The sequence below is a fragment of the Mobula hypostoma genome, chromosome 11 (genome assembly GCF_963921235.1).
Source record: "Mobula hypostoma chromosome 11, sMobHyp1.1, whole genome shotgun sequence".
NCBI classification, from domain to species: Eukaryota; Metazoa; Chordata; class Chondrichthyes; order Myliobatiformes; family Myliobatidae; genus Mobula; species Mobula hypostoma.
In genome coordinates this window covers 86745146-86762188 of record NC_086107.1, presented here as the reverse complement: position 1 = coordinate 86762188, position 17043 = coordinate 86745146, and the positions used below count along the sequence as shown (strand labels likewise).

The window sequence follows — 17043 nt, the reverse complement described above, 5'->3', positions numbered from 1 at the left end:
TGAGGCTTTTCATTCTAGGATGAGGGAAATGTCTTCCTTTTTTAAAGAAAGGGGCTTCCCTTCCTCCACTATCAACTCTGCTCTTAAATGCATCTCCCCCATTTCACGTACATCTGCTCTCACTCCATCCTCCCGCCACCCCACTAGGAATAGGGTTGCCCTGGTCCTCACCCACCACCCCACCAGCCTCTGGGTCCAACATATTATTCTCCGTAACTTCTGCCACCTCCAACGGGATCCCACCACTAAGCACATCTTTCCCTCCCTCCCTCTCTCTGCATTCCGCAGGGATCGCTCCCTACGCAACTCCCTTGTCCATTCTTCCCCCCCCCCATCCCTCCCCACTGATCTTCCCTGGCACTTATCCGTGTAAGCGGAACAAGTGCTACACATGCCCTTACACTTCCTCCCTTACCACCATTCAGGGCCCCAAACAGTCCTTCCAGGTGAGGCAACACTTCACCTGTGAGTCAGCTGGGGTGATATACTGCGTCCGGTTCTCCCGATGTGGCCTTTTATATATTGGCGAGACCCGACGCAGACTGGGAGACCGCTTTGCTGAACATCTACGCTCTGTCTGCCAGAGAAAGCAGGATCTCCCAGTGGCCACACATTTTAATTCCACATCCCATTCCCATTCTGACATGTCTATCCACGGCCTCCTCTACTGTAAAGATGAAGCCACACTCAGGTTGGAGGAACAACACCTTATATTCCATCTGGGTAGCCTCCAACCTGATGGCATGAACATCGACTTCTCTAACTTCCGCTAATGCCCCACCTCCCCCTCGTACCCCATCTGTTACTTATTTTTATACACACATTCTTTCTCTCACTCTCCTTTTTCTCCCTCTGTCCCTCTGAATATACCCCTTGCCCATCCTCTGGGTCCCGCCCCCCCCCCCGTCTTTCTTCCCGGACCTCCTGTCCCATGATCCTCTCGTATCCCTTTTGCCAATCACCTGTCCAGCTCTCGGCTCCATCCCTCCCCCTCCTGTCTTCTCCTATCATTTTGGATCTCCCCCTCCCACTCCAACTTTCAAATCCCTTACTCACTCTTCCTTCAGTTAGTCCTGACGAAGGGTCTCGGCCTGAAACATCGACTGCACCTCTTCCTAGAGATGCTGCCTGGCCTGCTGCGTTCACCAGCAACTTTTATGTGTGTTGTCTGAACTCCTTACTCCACCCCTCCCTCCCCCCTCCCAGTTTCACCTTTCACTTTGTGTTCCTCTCCCCTTCCCCCCACCTTCAAGCTCAGACACATTGTTTTTTTTCTCTCCAGTCCTGCTAAAGGGTCTGGCCCTGAAACATCGACTGAACTCTTTTCCATAGATGCTGTCTGGCCTGCAGAGTTCCTCCAGCACTTAGTGTGTTTTGCTTGGATTTCCAGCATCTGGAGATTTTCTTTTGTTTGTGAAGTCTGCCGCTGAGAGAGAAGGTCAGAGTGACACCGGTCAGTGTACAGATGTCCCCCTGAGAGACACTGGTCAGTATACAGATCTCTCCCTGAGGGAGAGAGGGACTGAGAGACACCGGTCAATGTACAGACCTCCCCCTGAGAGAGAGGGACTGAGAGACACTGGTCAGTGTACAAATCTCCCCCTGAGAGTGAAGGACATTGTATAGATATTTCCCATGTTCTATCCATGTCACAGTCGGATCGTTTCTCTGTTTCCCACTGTTGACTGCTCCTGTCCTGACTGCACATCCGGGTCCTGTCTAAAGGGGACTGGAAATACCCTGCTCAACCTGACATCGCTTCCCCACAGAGGAGTCTGGATAATGGGTGGGGTGGACTGGGAGGGAGGAAGATACTGAATCCTCAGGAGCACCATGAAGGACAGTGTTACAGTAATCAGGGACTGGGCTCTTCTTTTGCAGTCCTGTTCTTCCCCCTGGGGGTGGTGCCTTTCTGCCTGTGACCACACCACCTCACAGCCCAGTTTCCTGTTCTACTCTACGCCTCTGCACACTCTCCACCAGACTGGACTGCTCATAACCAGAAACTCGAGGAGGGCAGAGGACCTCTGTATCACTGTACCCCGTCCGCCTGTCCTCGAGAGAGATGGACACTCGGCAGCTTCTCGCCCTCTGGCTGATCCTCTCTGTCCCTGTCTGTGAGTTTAATTTGTAAAAAATCCTTCTGCTTCGCTTCCCTCTCCCTGGTTTCGGTCACTTCCACACATGGGGCCATTGTGTACGCGATGCTCACAGGGCAGTGACATCGGGGTGTGAGTGGTGGATTGGTGATGGAAAGATTAGAAACAGTCCATGCATCCATGTTTTGGGCAGTTCAGTGTGCAGATGGCTGATCAGGGAGAGGAAGGAGGTATAAGCCGATGTCTACCAACATCAAACTGAGGTTATTTTGCAAATTTGTACAACTCAGGTTAGGCCAGATCTGGAGTATTGCACACAGTTCTGGTCGCCCCACTATAGGAAGGATGTTGAGGATTTGGAGAGGGTGCAGAATTGCTTTATGGGGATGCCGCCTGGTTTACAGGGCATGTGCCATCACGAGAGGCTGGACAAACTTGGGTTGTTTTCTCTGGAGCGGTGGAAGCTGAGAAGAGATCTGATAGAGGTTTATAAGATTATAAGAGGCATAGATATAGCAGACAGAAAGTATCTGTTTCCCAGAATAGAAATGTCTAATACCAGAGGGCATGTATTGAAGGTGAGGGGGTAGGTTCAAAGGGGTGATTTTTACTCAGAGTGTGGTCACTGCCTGGAATGTGCTGCCTGGTACAGTGGTTACGGATATGGTTGTGGATCCCGCAACCCACCCGATTTGTAGGGGTGCTGTACAGATGAGCGCTGTACCAGTTGCCTCCATCTCTCACGGTTGGGGCCGAGTGCCTGGAGTGTGTCAAAGCTCTCACCAGTCCACTGTGCAATGTTGTCTGTCCATTTCTTCCTCTGCCTGCTCCTCTTCCTTTTCCCCTGCACAGTTCCCTGAAGAATGGTCTTTGAGAGTCCACTTGGTCTTGCTATGTGGCCATTCCATCTCAGTTTCCTCTTCTTTACTGTGGACAGTAGATCTTAGTAGTGCCTCATGTGTGATGGGACTTTGTACTTCGTTATTTCAGACGTGGTCTGTATAGGAGATGCCGAGGAGCCTTCTGAAGCATCTAATTTCTACTGCCTGAATCTTCTTTTGCTATTCTGCTGTCAAAGTCCATATTCATATGCATACAAGAAGGTGGAGAGCACAAGTGCATGCGGGAGTTTCAAGTTATTGGTCTCTCCAGATTGGTTTTAGTTTAGTTTATGCTTTAAGCTTTTAGGAGACGCTTAGATGGACACATGAATGTGAGGAAGGTGGAGGGATATGGACATTGTTTAGGTCGGAGAGATTAACTTTTGGGGGTTTATGACTTACTTTTTAGCTGGTTCAGCACAACATTATGGGCTGAATGGCCTGTTCCTGTGCTGTATCATTCAGTGTTCTCTGTTCTTCACACAGATTTGTGTTATAAACCACAGATGTTACTAGGGACATCAACATTCCACCTGCGGTTACAATTGTCATCGTGGTCAGCACAGAGAGTGTGGGCTATGGGGACTGTTCCTCTCTCTGCTCTTCTCCGTTCTAAGGATGGGACAATGTGTAAATTGTACATAGTACAGGAGGTTGTTCAAGTGAGGGGACAAATGAGAAAGGTGGTGGTCGTAGGGGTCGGGACAGTTAGGAGAACAGACTCTTCTTCATAGCAGAGACAGAGACAAAAGGCAGAGTTGCCCTGTGCCAGAGTTAAGGGCATCTTCTCTGGGTTGGAGGGGAATTCAGAGTGGAGGGCCAACGGTTGCTGCTTCTTGCACAGGATCTTAGTCATACCTGGGAGTAGGCCATCTTCCTGTAATGAGGAAGGATTAATTAGGTTGCAATATCTGCAGATGAATTGAATTGTGTTCCTGGTAGAGGGCTCTTCAAAGATATCCCAATGATAAGAGGTGGACTACTTTCAAACAGTACAGAAGAACTTGTAATATCCTTAGTCAAGAGATCAAAGTTATAGAAAAATTAGCAAAGGCAGACAATAGCATTTAAAGGAAGTAGCTCCTGAGATGGAGGAGCTGCAGGATTTTCAAAACTCCTTGAGTTCCAGGATGACACCGTTGGGTTAGAAAATCACAAATGTAACTCTTTGTTGATGGACAGAGGGAAAGAAAACGTGAGAGTTCACAGACCTGTCAGCTTAATGTCTTCTGACAGCAGAATGTTAGACTCTGTGTTCCAGGGAGAAATAATGATCATTTAGGGAAGTTTAATGGTGTCAAACGAAGTCATTGTGATTTCATGACTGGTGAACCACATTTGTCAAATTTGCTGGAGGTTTGTGGAGATGTAACAAGTCTAGTCAGTGGAGGGGAACCTGTAGTTGTTACAGATTTGAATTTCCAGAAAGCACGTGATATGGTACCAACTTAACAGGCTGGTGTGCAATATAAGAGCTGATGGAACTGTGGGATGCATGTTCATGTGGATTGGTAATCACATCAAAGGCAGATGGTCAGAATGAATGGGTCCTTTTCAAGCTGGAAGGCTGGAATGAGTGGAATGTTCCAAGAATCCATTTTTGGCCTCAATTAAATACTTTATATTAATGAGACAGTGTATGAGAATGAAAGGGAAAGACCAAGTGAGAGAGAGATAAACAGAGGTTGTGGGTGAAGAAAGAGAAAGAGAATGGGGAGAACCAGAGATAGAGAAAGAGAGAGAGAGAGAGGGGGGTGGGCAGTGATAGAGGGAGAGAGTCTGAGGGAGAGAGTAAGAGAGAAGGGGTAATGAGAAAGAGAAGTGGGAGGAGGGAGAGAGAGAGTTGGGGGTAGAGAGAGAGGTGGGGGTTGAGGGAAAGAGGTGAGAATAGAGTGAGAGAGGATAGAGAGAGGTAGAGAGAGAGAAAGAGACAGAGAGAGAGAGTAGAGAGAGAGGGAGGCAGAGGAAGAGGAGCTGTGGGTGAAGACAGAGAAAGAGAGTGGGAAAGAGCAGGTGTGGGAAGTGAGAGATAGAGAGAGACAGACAGACAGGGCTAGAGAGAGACAGAAAGGGAGAGAGAGATGGAGCTGTGGGTGAATAGAATGAGAGAGATAGAGAGAGGGAGAGAGATGGAGTATAGAGCGAGAGATGAACTGTGGGTGAAGACAGAGAATTAAGGAAATAGAATGAGGCTACTGGTAAAAACAGCAAGTAGACAAAAGGAGAGATGGACAGAGGCTCAGAGAGAGTGACAAGGCAGTGGGATGTGCTTGATTTACAGTTGGTGCACTATGCCCTATCCCCCTGTGGCTTTGTCCCCTGTCACGGAGCACTGGATAGGTATGACACAGTTAGTTCCTGATATTTCACTTCCTACTTCAACAATCTCTGTTCTCTAAACACCAAATAAGTCTTCAAGATATGGAAGTTGCTTTGGTGGTGGGAAACCAGCCAGGTCTGTACCTGTCTCGTTTCTGCTTGGGTGTGCAAGACCAGCTTTTAATGATGGACTCTTGGGTGTAGAACCATAAGATTTGTCTGAGCCTTGCTGAGTGGACCCTTCATCCATTGTGGTTACTGCTGGAGTCTCTGTTTGTCCACGTCCTGAACCAAAATTAACTCTACCTCTCTCCCTCCCTTTCTTTTTTCTCCCCAAACTCTCTGGAGATCTCTCAATCTCTCTCACCGTGAATATCTTTGTTTCTGTACCCATCCATAAACCTCTGTCTCTCCTTAAGTCTCTGGGTCTGCTGGCCTCTCAGCAGCTCTCGGTTCCTCTCTGACTGCTTCTGTCTCCTCCTGCCACCCCTGGGCCCAAACACTGCAGAAACAGACCCTTTCATCCACTGAGTGTCCACTGGCCATCATGCACCAGTTGACACTGACCCCATGTCATTAATCCCGTCAACTCCCTCACCCTCACACTGGGGACAATTTACAGTGGTCAGTCAACCCACAAGGCTTTGGAATGTGTGAGAGAGCAGCACTACCCGCTGCCGTTCTGCCACCATGTTTCCCCTCCCCCCTCCAGTCTGTCTGTATTCTGTCTCTTATCTCGATATATCTGGACTCCAGAACCATTCTCTGCCTGATAACTACCCACTTCCTGCCCCTTCCTTGCCATTTGAAACAGTATTTGACCAAACACCCTCCCTGTGAGGACCAGCTTATCACACACTGACACCAGCTCTCCTTCTCTACAGGGGCTTTGGCTATTCAGATCCGTCAGTTGTAGGATGAATAAAACCAATTACTCCAAAAGCTTATCGTACTCTATAATACAATTCCTTCAGTGACCACGCCCTTCTAGTTTCTATGTTCTACCTTAATGCCCACACTGGATGATCCCCCCCGACCATATCCTCTCTAAGGACCATCGTTAAGTCCTGTTTCTCCCTCTCCTCTCTCTCCCCTGCAGCTCTGTCCCACCTGCAGCATCTGTATCCTGGAGCACTGAGCTGCCAGACCTGCCCTTCCCTCAGCCATGTTTCTGTTGTCTGTTATATCCAGGGCCCAGAGCCAGTGCTCACCATGAGTTCATCCGCTTTACCAGTTAAGCCTCGCGCGTTGAAATAAATGCAGCTTAAACCAATGGCCTTTCATCCTCCTTTATAAACAGGCCCTTTGGTCCATCCAGTCCATGCCAAACCATTAATCTGCTTAATCCCATTGATTTACACGGACCACAGCCCTCCATATCTCTCCCATCCATGTACCTATCTTCATTTCTCATAAATGTTGAAATCGATCCTGCATCCACCACTTGTGCTGACAGCTCATTCCACATTCTCACCACCCTCTGAGTGAAAAAGTTCCCCTCATATTCCCCTCAAACATTAAACCTTTCACCCTTAACACATGACCTCTAGTTCTAGTCTCAAGCAACCTCAGTGGAAAAAATCTGCTTGCATTTACTCTATCTATACCTGTCATACTTGTGTATAGCTCTATCAAATCTCTCCTCCGTCTTCTACGTTCAAGAGAATAAAGTCCTAACGTATTCAACCTTTTTCCTTTCATTCAGGTCCTCAAGTCCCAGCAACATCCTTGTAAATTTTCTCAGTACATTTTCAATCTTGTTTACATCTTTCCTGTAGGTAGGAAACCAAAAGCGCACATAAGACTCCAAATTACGCCTCACCAACATCTTATAAAATTTCAACATAACATCCCAAGCCCTATACTTAATACATTGATTTATGAAGGCCAATGTGCTAAGTGCTTTATCTGCAAACCTATGTCACCACTTTCAAGGAATTATGGATCAGTATTCCCAGATCCCTCTGTTCCACTGCTCTTCTCAGTGCCCTTCTGTTCACCATATAAGACCCACCCTGGCTGGTCCTCCCAAACTGTAACACCTCACACCTGTCCGCATTAAGTTCCACCTGCCATTTTTCAGCTGGCCCAGATCCTGCTGAATGCTTTGATATTCTTCCTTGCTATCCACTACACCCCTAATCTTGGTGTCACCTGCAAATTTGCTGATCCATTTAACTACATTATCATCCAGATTGTTGATATAGATGATGAACAACAGACCAGCCACCAATCCCTGCGAACACAATGAGTCACAGGCCTCTAGTGAGAGAGGCAATCATCTACGACCAATGTCAGATTTCTCCCACGAGGAACTAATGTCGAAGCCAATTTACGACCTGAACTTAAATGACAAGCAGCTGAACCTTTTTGACCACCTCCCATGCGGGACCTTATCAAAGGCTTGCTAACTTCTGTGCTAACATCCACTGCCTTGTCTTCATCCACTTTCCTGAAACTTCCTCGAAAAACTCTATAAGATGGTTACATGTGAATGACCATGCATAAAGCCATGTTGTCTCTCCCTAATCAGTCCTTGTCTATAAAAATACTTGTATATCTGGTCTCTTAGAATACCTTCCAATAACTTTTCCAATACTGATGTCAGGCTCACCAGATTATAATTTCTTGATGTATTCCAAGAGCCTTTCTTAAACATTAGCTCTCCCGCAGTCCTCCGGCATGTCACCTGTGACTAAGGATGTTTTAAATATCTTTGCTAGGACCCCCGCAATTTCTGCACTAGACACCCATAGGGTCCAAGGGAACGCTTTGTCAGGCCCTGAGGATTTGTCCACCCTAATTTGCCCCAAGACAGCAAGCATCTCCTCTTCTGTAACCTGTATAGGGTTCATGACCTGTCTCACTTCTATAGACTGTGTATCCGTCCCCTAAGTAAACACAGATGCAAAATGTAACCTACTTTGGCTCCATGCACAGATTACCACTTTGATCTTCCAGCGGACCAGTTCTGTCCTTTGCTATCCTTTCGTTCTTAATATGTCTGTTGAAGCCCTTAGGATTCTCCTTCACCTTGTCTGCCAGAGCAACATCATGAGTTCTTTTAGACCTGATTTCCTTCTTAAACGCTCTCCTGAATTTCTTATTCTCCTGAAGCACTCATCTGTTTCTACCTGCCTAAATCTGCTATGTGCCTCCTGTCTATCCTGATGACTGAACTTGCTCTCATGTGGAATCTGTGTTGTAATGAGCTCTTCGGGCCTGATCAAGGTGCCGGAGAGCGTTGGGCTCTGAGGTTTTTAGAGCATCTGAATTGTTGAATTGTTCTTTAAGGAGAGTTGTTAATCATTTAGCATTCCTTGTGTTTTTCTTGAGCGACCTTCTTTGTAAAGCGATCTCCTTGTGCTTTCTGTTTATACTTAAGTTTATTTTGATAGTCTCAGGGATCCTGTGTTACTTGTATTTTTTAAGCAGACAGCCGATTAGTGCTAATCCTAGTTTTGAGAATGTTACGTCTCACAGTGTTGCTTGGCCGAGCCACTGATGTTCTTTTGGAATTATTATGAACAAACTTTCGTCACTGTCTCTACATCTGAGACTGTCTTTCCTCCGCACTGGGGTTCTGTTACTGTAGCGCACATCGTGACATGTGTATGACGTCCATACAGAGTGTGAGAGGTTGCAGCCCCTGTCTGAGTATTTGAAGGGGCTCTTCCTCAAGTTCTGGTTACCCTTTCCAGCTTCATTAAGTACTTCCTAGAGCTGAGTTATTTGTATTTCGCTTCCTTGAAAGATCCCAACTCTCCTTTCACTCTGAGGATGTAACTAGTAGAGTGGATAGAGGAGAACCAGTGGATGTGGTATATTTGGATTTTCAAAAGGCTTTTGACAAGGTCCCACACAGGAGATTAGTGTGCAAACTTAAAGCACACGGTATTGGGGGTAAGGTATTGGTGTGGGTGGAGAATTGGTTAGCAGACAGGAAGCAAAGAGTGGGAATAAACGGGACCTTTTCAGAATGGCAGGCGGTGACTAGTGGGGTACCGCAAGGCTCAGTGCTGGGACCCCAGTTGTTTACAATATATATTAATGACTTGGATGAGGGAATTAAATGCAGCATCTCCAAGTTTGCGGATGACACGAAGCTGGGTGGCAGTGTTAGCAGTGAGGAGGATGCTAAGAGGATGCAGGGTGACTTGGATAGGTTGGGTAAGTGGGCAAATTCATGGCAAATGCAATTTAATGTGGATAAATGTGAAGTTATCCACTTTGGTGGCAAAAATAGGAAAACAGATTATTATCTGAATGGTGGCCGATTAGGAAAAGGGGAGGTACAACGAGACCTGGGTGTCATTATACACCAGTCATTGAAAGTGGGCATGCAGGTACAGCAGGCAGTGAAAAAGGCGAATGGTATGCTGGCATTTATAGCGAGAGGATTCGAGTACAGGAGCAGGGACGTACTACTGCAGTTGTACAAGGCCTTGGTGAGACCACACCTGGAGTATTGTGTGCAGTTTTGGTCCCCTAATCTGAGGAAAGACATCTTTGCCATAGAGGGAGTACAAAGAAGGTTCACCAGATTGATTCCTGGGATGGCGGGACTTTCATATGAAGAAAGACTAGATGAATTGGGCTTGTACTCATTGGAATTTAGAAGATTGAGGGGGGATCTGATTGAAACGTATAAGATCCTAAAGGGATTGGACAGGCTAGATGCAGGAAGATTGTTCCCGATGTTGGGGAAGTCCAGAACGAGGGGTCACAGTTTGAGGATAGAGGGGAAGCCTTTTAGGACCGAGATTAGGAAAAACTTCTTCACACAGAGAGTGGTGAATCTGTGGAATTCTCTGCCACAGGAAACTGTTGAGGCCAGTTCATTGGCTATATTTAAGAGGGAGTTAGATATGGCCCTTGTGGCTACGGGGGTCAGGGGGTATGGAGGGAAGGCTGGGGCGGGGTTCTGAGTTGGATGATCAGCCATGATCATAATAAATGGCGGTGCAGGCTCGAAGGGCCGAATGGCCTACTCCTGCACCTATTTTCTATGTTTCTATGTTTACTGCAACCTGTACCTCTCCCAATACTCAGACTGACTGCCATTTCTGGCTTCATTACATGTCTCTACTTTGGATCTAATCCTGTTATTAATGTCTGTCAGAAACCCTGGTTGAACCATTTTGCTGTTAGTGATTTTGTTCCAGAAAGGAATGTTGAACTCTTGCAGACCCCTGCAATTGTTCAGTAAAAGTTAGTCACTGTCCATCCACTGCCATGCCTTTCAATGAATCTCTCCAGTCTTACTCATCGACCTACTCCTTGTACCCTCAGATTTTCCTGTTTATATTCCATGTTGGAATTCAATTACCCTTTGAATGAAAAATCCTCTTATAGCCGTTCTTCCACAAACAATGCCACACAACAAGGTGATGAATGGACCCCCTTCCTATTTACAGTACAACACATTGTGGGCCCTTCAGCCCATCATGTTTTGCCAGCCCGTATAAATCTTCTCTATGATCAATCAAACATTTGCCTTCCACATGCCACCAGCCCTGGTAGTGATTTCAAGGCACTTCCAGCTCCCAGTGTAAAAACCTTATTTTTGGCATCTACCCTAAACTTTCCTCCACTCACCTGAAAAGGATGCCCTCTGGTATTGGCCTCTGCCATCCTGGGCAAACAGGGCTGGCTATCCACTCCAAATTTTATACATCTCTATGAAGTCACCTATCATCCCTGTCACTCCAAAAACCAGAATTTTCATAAGACTTCAACATTACAGCGTGCTCATGAATTCAATCCCATGACTAATGAAGACCATTCACCTTCTTAACCACTGTAGCAACTTGCATGACATCTTTGAGGGACTCTGGTACCCACCGCTCTGAAAACCACCAGTACCGGGACCCACCACTCTAGGACCCACTGTTTTGGGACCCAGTACTCCAGGACCCTCCACTCTGGGACCCACCACTCCAGGACTCTCCCACTCCAGGAGCCCCCCCCCCCACTCCAGGAAACACCGCCCCCACACTGGGAACCCCACCACTACGGGACCTCCCCCTCCCACTCTGGGACTCGGCACTTTGGGACATTCCACTCTGGGATCACCACTCTTGGACCTACCGCTCTAGGGCCCTCCAGTTTGGGATCCCCCACTCTTGGAGCCCACCACTAAGGGTCCTTCCCTAGTGTTGATGCCCAATGAGCTGAAACCCTCTCCTCCCATCAATCTTTGAGCCACTCATCTCCCTATCTGACTTACCCTGTGCCTCCCAATAGTTACAAGGTGTCACCCCACCCCTAGAATATTTCCGTCCGATGTCCATTGACACCAGGACACTTTGTGCCACATGCAGTAAAATAGAAACACAGGAAATAGGAGCAGGAATCAGCCATTCTGTCCTTTGAACCTGTTCTATCGTTCTGTATGAATATGGATGATCCTCTCTGTCAAGCCCATATTCCCGTATTTTTCCCATCCCTTTTATGCTGTTTAGTTATAAAAACTATGTGATGTGGTCAGTACAGAAATACCAGGAGCCCACTTCTAAAACCATGGATTCCCCATACAGCCTCTTGTGACAGCAAGTCTCAGAGCTTCACCACCTCTGAAACAACGGGACCCCAGTACAGCCACTTGTGGCAGTGAATCCCACAGATTGACTGCATCTGAACTGGAGGGTGAGTAATAGCCTAGTGGGAATGTTTGCTAATGCTGCATGCAAGGATTTAAACTAGAGTTGCAGGGGGATGGGAACCAGAGCGCCAGAACAGTTAGTAGAGAGATTGCGAAGACACATATTGGTAAGATCTCGGACAAAGTCAGGAAACAAAAGGTTGAGCAAGGTGTGACCTGTGTCCTGTGCTATGTGTTTTAATGCAAGAAGTATTATAGCAAAGCTGGATGAGCTCAGGGCATGGATCAACACCTGGAATTAAATATTGTAGCCATTACGAAGACTTGGTTGCAGAAAGGACAGGACTGGCAGCTCAGTGTTCTGGGATTCCATTGTTTTAGACATGACAAAGTGGGTAGAGAGGTGGCGTTACTACTCAAGGAAAATGTCACAGCAGTGCTCCTTCAGGACAAACTGGTGAACTTGTCTAGTGAGGCAATATGGGTGGAACTGAGAAACAAGAAAGGTATGACCACATTAATGGGGTTATATTACAGACGACCCAATAGTCCATGCAATTTAGAGGAACAAATTTGTACAGAGATCGCAGATTGTTGCAAGAAACATAAGGTTGTTATAATAGGTGATTTTAAATTTCCACATATTGGTTGGGAATCCCATACTGTAAAAGGACCACATGGGATGGAGTTTGTCAAATATGTTCAGAGAAGTTTCCTTCATCAGTATGTAGAAGTCTCAACAAGCGAGCATGTGATACTGGATCTGCCATTAGGGAAAGGCACAGGGCAAGTGCCAAAAGTTTGTGTAGGGGAACACTTTATGTCTAGTGACCACAGTGTCATTAGTTTCAAAGTAAATATGGAGGAAGATAGGTCTGGTCCACAGTTTGAGATTCCAAAAATGGAGAAAAGCCAACTTTGATGGTATCAGAAATGATCTGTCAAGTGTTGATTGGGACAGGCTGTTTTTGGCAAAGATGTGCTTAGTAAGTGGAAGGCCTTCAAAAGAGAAACTTTGAGAGTTCAAAGCTTGCATGTACCTGTCAGAATAGAAGGTAAAGATAACAAGTGTAGGGAACCTTGGTTTTCAAGAGAAAAAAAAGAGAGGTGCATAGCTTATATAGACAGGTAAGAACAAATGAAGTGCTTATGGAGCATAAGAAATGCAAAAGAGTGGATAAAGAAATCAGAAGGGTGAAAAGAAGGCACGAATTTGCTCTAGCAGACAAGGTGAAGAAGAATCTTAAGGGATTCTACAGGAATGTTAAGAGCAAAAAGAGAGGAAGGGACAAAATTGGTCCTCTGGAAGATTAGAATGGTAATCCATGTGTGGAGCCAAAACTGATGAGGGAGATCTTAATTACATTTTTTGCATTTGTATTTACTCAGGAGGTGGACACAGAGTCTATAGGAGTGAGGGAAAATGATATCAACCTCATGGACCCTGTACCGATTTCAGAGGAGGAGGTGTTTGCTATACTGAGGCAACTCAGGGTGGATAAATCCCCAAGGCCTGACAAGGTGTTCCCTCGGACCCTACGGGAGGCAAGTGCAGAAATTGCAGGGGATAGCAGAGATATTTAATTTATCCTTAGCGACAGGAGAGGTACCAGTGGATTGGAGGACAGCCAGTTCTGCTTCTTATAAGTGTCTGAAAATGGACCAAGAAATTATCGGCCCATGAGTCTGACATCAGTTGTGGGAAAGTTACTTGAAGGTATTCTAAGTTTAAGTATTTGGAGAGATATGGACTGATTTCAAATAAAGTAAATGATAACAAATGATTCAGAAGCACACCTGGACTCCACCTGTTCTCGCCGAAGTCTTTTGAGTCAAAGCTTCCACTCTAACACTGGCCCAGTCCAACAATGGCTGCTCCAGCAATAGCCATTCTGCTTACATCTTGCTTCTTTTTATTGAATCAAACAAATATTGGAGTCTTTGCTATTGATCATCTCATGAGGCACCAAATAATGCATTTCTTTGTGAAAGGTCATCCATGAATTTATAGCCATCCATTGGTTAGTACGTTGACTCCTTTTCCATAGATGGACTTATTTCCTAATACAGTCAAATTCCCACCAGATTCCATAATCACCTTTGTCACCTGGTCCACAATTAACAGAGTTTGGACCTGCACCGTAGACCCTCGTAAACAGCGTCTTGAAGATTTCTTTGTTTCTGAGTACCCGGGATTGCGGGAGAATTCACAGCTCTGTAAAGTTGTCTCAGGTGGAAAATTTCTGCAGCTACATTGCCACTCTGATCCCAACCAAATGTTCAAACATCCATTGGTTGGTACATTTGTTCAAACATCAGCGTGACCCTGCTTCATTTCATTCCTTCAGCTTCCTGCTGACCAAGTCTCCCCAGCCGTCACGGGAGTTCTAGACAGCGGATGGTTCTCAGAGGGTGCTGGAACCGCCTGAGGAGAGGAGGTGTGGCCTCGGGCAGGAAACAAGTCCTTGTGTGATGTAGGAACTGTGGGCTGGTTGTGTCACACAGCAGGGAACCAGACAATGGGCCCCCTGGCCTGCTCCTGTGGTTGTGATTCTCTCAGCTCTGATTCCTCCTCCTGTCACTGAGCTCACCTGCTGACTTTCTCCTCTTGTTTCCTCAGCTGGAACGCAGGCTTTCTCTCCCACTGTGAAGGGAGCTCGGGGAAAGTCGGTCTTCTTATCTCCCGGGATCTCAGTCGGAAAGGACCTTTATGAGATTGTGTGGAAACTGACATCACTCAGTAGCAGGATAGTGCAATACATAAAGGGGAGCACTGAAATTTTCATGGCTGAGTACGAGCAACGGATAACTCTACATCCTGGGAACTTCAGTCTGGAAATCCGTGATGTACGGAGAGCGGATGCTGGTGATTATGAGGTGACTGTTACCACAGGTTCAGGAGCTGAATCCAAAAGGATAGTTCGACTGGAGGTGTACGGTGAGTGAGATGCTGCAGAGGTGCCTTAGTTTCACTGGCTCCTGAAACACTACTAATGAATGGGTGAGGGTAGATCCCATTGGTTCCCCTGTTCACTGATCCCCACTGACTGTGAGTGCCCAGAGCTGGGCTCACAGACCTAGTGTCAGGCAGGTGGTCTGCTGGACACACTCTCCACATCCATGGAGACTGGGCCAGGGACCATGAAGGATAGAACTGTCCATGGGGGAACCTCGAGGCACTGAGGCTGGAGGAGATGAGCACATGGGGAGGAGGGAACTGAGGGAAAGGCCAATGGCATTGAGGGACTGGTGCGGATGGGTCAAATGATCTGTATCTGTGAGTCACAGTTAAACAGATCTCACTCAGAGGTCTGGTCTGTCATGTTCAGGGATCCCAGTTGTTCCACCTGTTTCCCAGAGCACTTTATCTATTTACTGAGATACAACACGGAATAGGTCCCTCTGGCCCTTTGAGCCATATCACCCAGCAGTCCCCCGGTTTCATCCTTGCCTAATCATGGGGCAACCGATAAAAAACTAACCTACCAAACAGTACATCTTTGTGCTATGGGAGGAAACAGGAACACCCAGAGGAAACCCACGTGGTCACCGCGAGAACGTTCAAACTCCATAGAGGCAGTGGTGGGAATTGAACCCGGGTTGCCTGTACTGTGAAATGTTGTGCTAACCACTGTGCTATCGTGGCATACCTCTATGCTCCCATTGCCACTCTGCTTGTTATTTCCCCAGACTGAGGTCTGAGCTCAGCAAGGTGTTTTATTCCTCAGCCTTCATGCTGTGCTGTGTGATACCCTGTGTATTCATTACACTGGATATAGTGCCCCAGTGAGTGACACAGTGCACGAATGCAAGAGCACACTTACACCCAGCAATATTGTTCCTGACTCACATTTGCAGTAACATACATTCACAATAGTCTCACCCAGCAATGTCTGTTTGAGAAGTATTCTGTCCTCCATCCCAGGGTTAACCGGTTCCCATTGGAGTATAAGACCATAAGGCATCCGTTAGTCTTGTGAGACCATGGATCTGCGCCTGGAAAGTCTTCACTCTCCAGGGCGCAGGCCTGGGCAAGGTTGTATGGAAGACCAGCAGTTGCCCATGCTGCATGTCTCCCCTCTCCACGACACGAATGTCGTCTAAGGGAAGGGCATTAGGACCCATACAGCTTGGCACCAGTGTCGTCGCAGAGCAATGTGTGATTAAGTGCCTTGCTCAAGGACATAACACGTTCCCTCGGCTGGGGCTCAAACTCACGACCTTCAGGTGGCTAGTCCAATGCTTAACCACTTGGCCACGTACCCACAAGACCGTAAGACATAGAAGCAAAATTAGGCCAATCGGCCCATCGAGTCTTCTCCATCATTCCATTATCCCTCTCAACCCCAATCTCCTGCCTTCTCCACATAACATTTGACATCCTGAATCATCAGGAACCTATCAACTTCTGCTTTAAGAATACTCAATGACTTGGCCTCCACAGCCTTTTGTGGCAATGAATTCCAGATCCACCACCCTCTGGCTAAAGAAATTCATCCTCATCAAAGGGACATTTTTTTATTCTGTGCACTCTATCCTGTACTCACCCACTGTAGGAAACATCCTTCCCACATCCACTCCATCCAGATGTTTCAATATTCAATAGCTTTCAATAATATCCCCCATCGTTCTTATAAGCTCCAGCGTGTGCAGGCCCAGAGCCATCAAACAATTCTCATATGTTAACCCTTCTATTCCCAGAAACCTCCTCTGGACTCTCTCCAATGCCTGTACGTCTTTTCTAAGATAAGGGTCCCAAAACAGCCCACAATACTCCAGATGCAGACTGATCAATGCCTGAAAGCCTCAGCATTACATCCTTGTTTTTATATTCCAGTCCTCCCAAAAAGAATACAAATATTGCATTTACCTTCCTCACCACTGACTCAACCTGCAAGTTAACCTTCAGGGAATCCTGCACGAGGACTTCCAAGTCACCTCGACCCTCTGATTTTTGAATTTATCGCCATTTGGAAAATAGTCTACAGCTTTATTCCTTCTACCAAAGTGCAGAACCATACACTTATTCTGTCTGCTACTTGTTAGTCAATTCTTCCAAAGCCATCAATTCTGTCATCCAAATCGTTAACAAACAACATAAAAAGAGGCGGTCCCAACACCAACCCCTGCGGAAGACCAC

General features: G+C 46.7%; 1 protein-coding gene across 1 annotated transcript in view; it reads left to right on the top strand.

Annotated features, from left to right (window-relative positions):
• LOC134353490 (hemicentin-1-like) overlaps positions 1–17043 on the top strand; it is a 141561-nt gene that overhangs the window by 102333 nt on the left and 22185 nt on the right. Inside the window, exon 3 of the mRNA XM_063061494.1 lies at positions 14524–14841. Coding sequence (XP_062917564.1) covers positions 14524–14841 — 318 coding nt within the window. The remainder of the gene's footprint in view (positions 1–14523; positions 14842–17043) is intronic.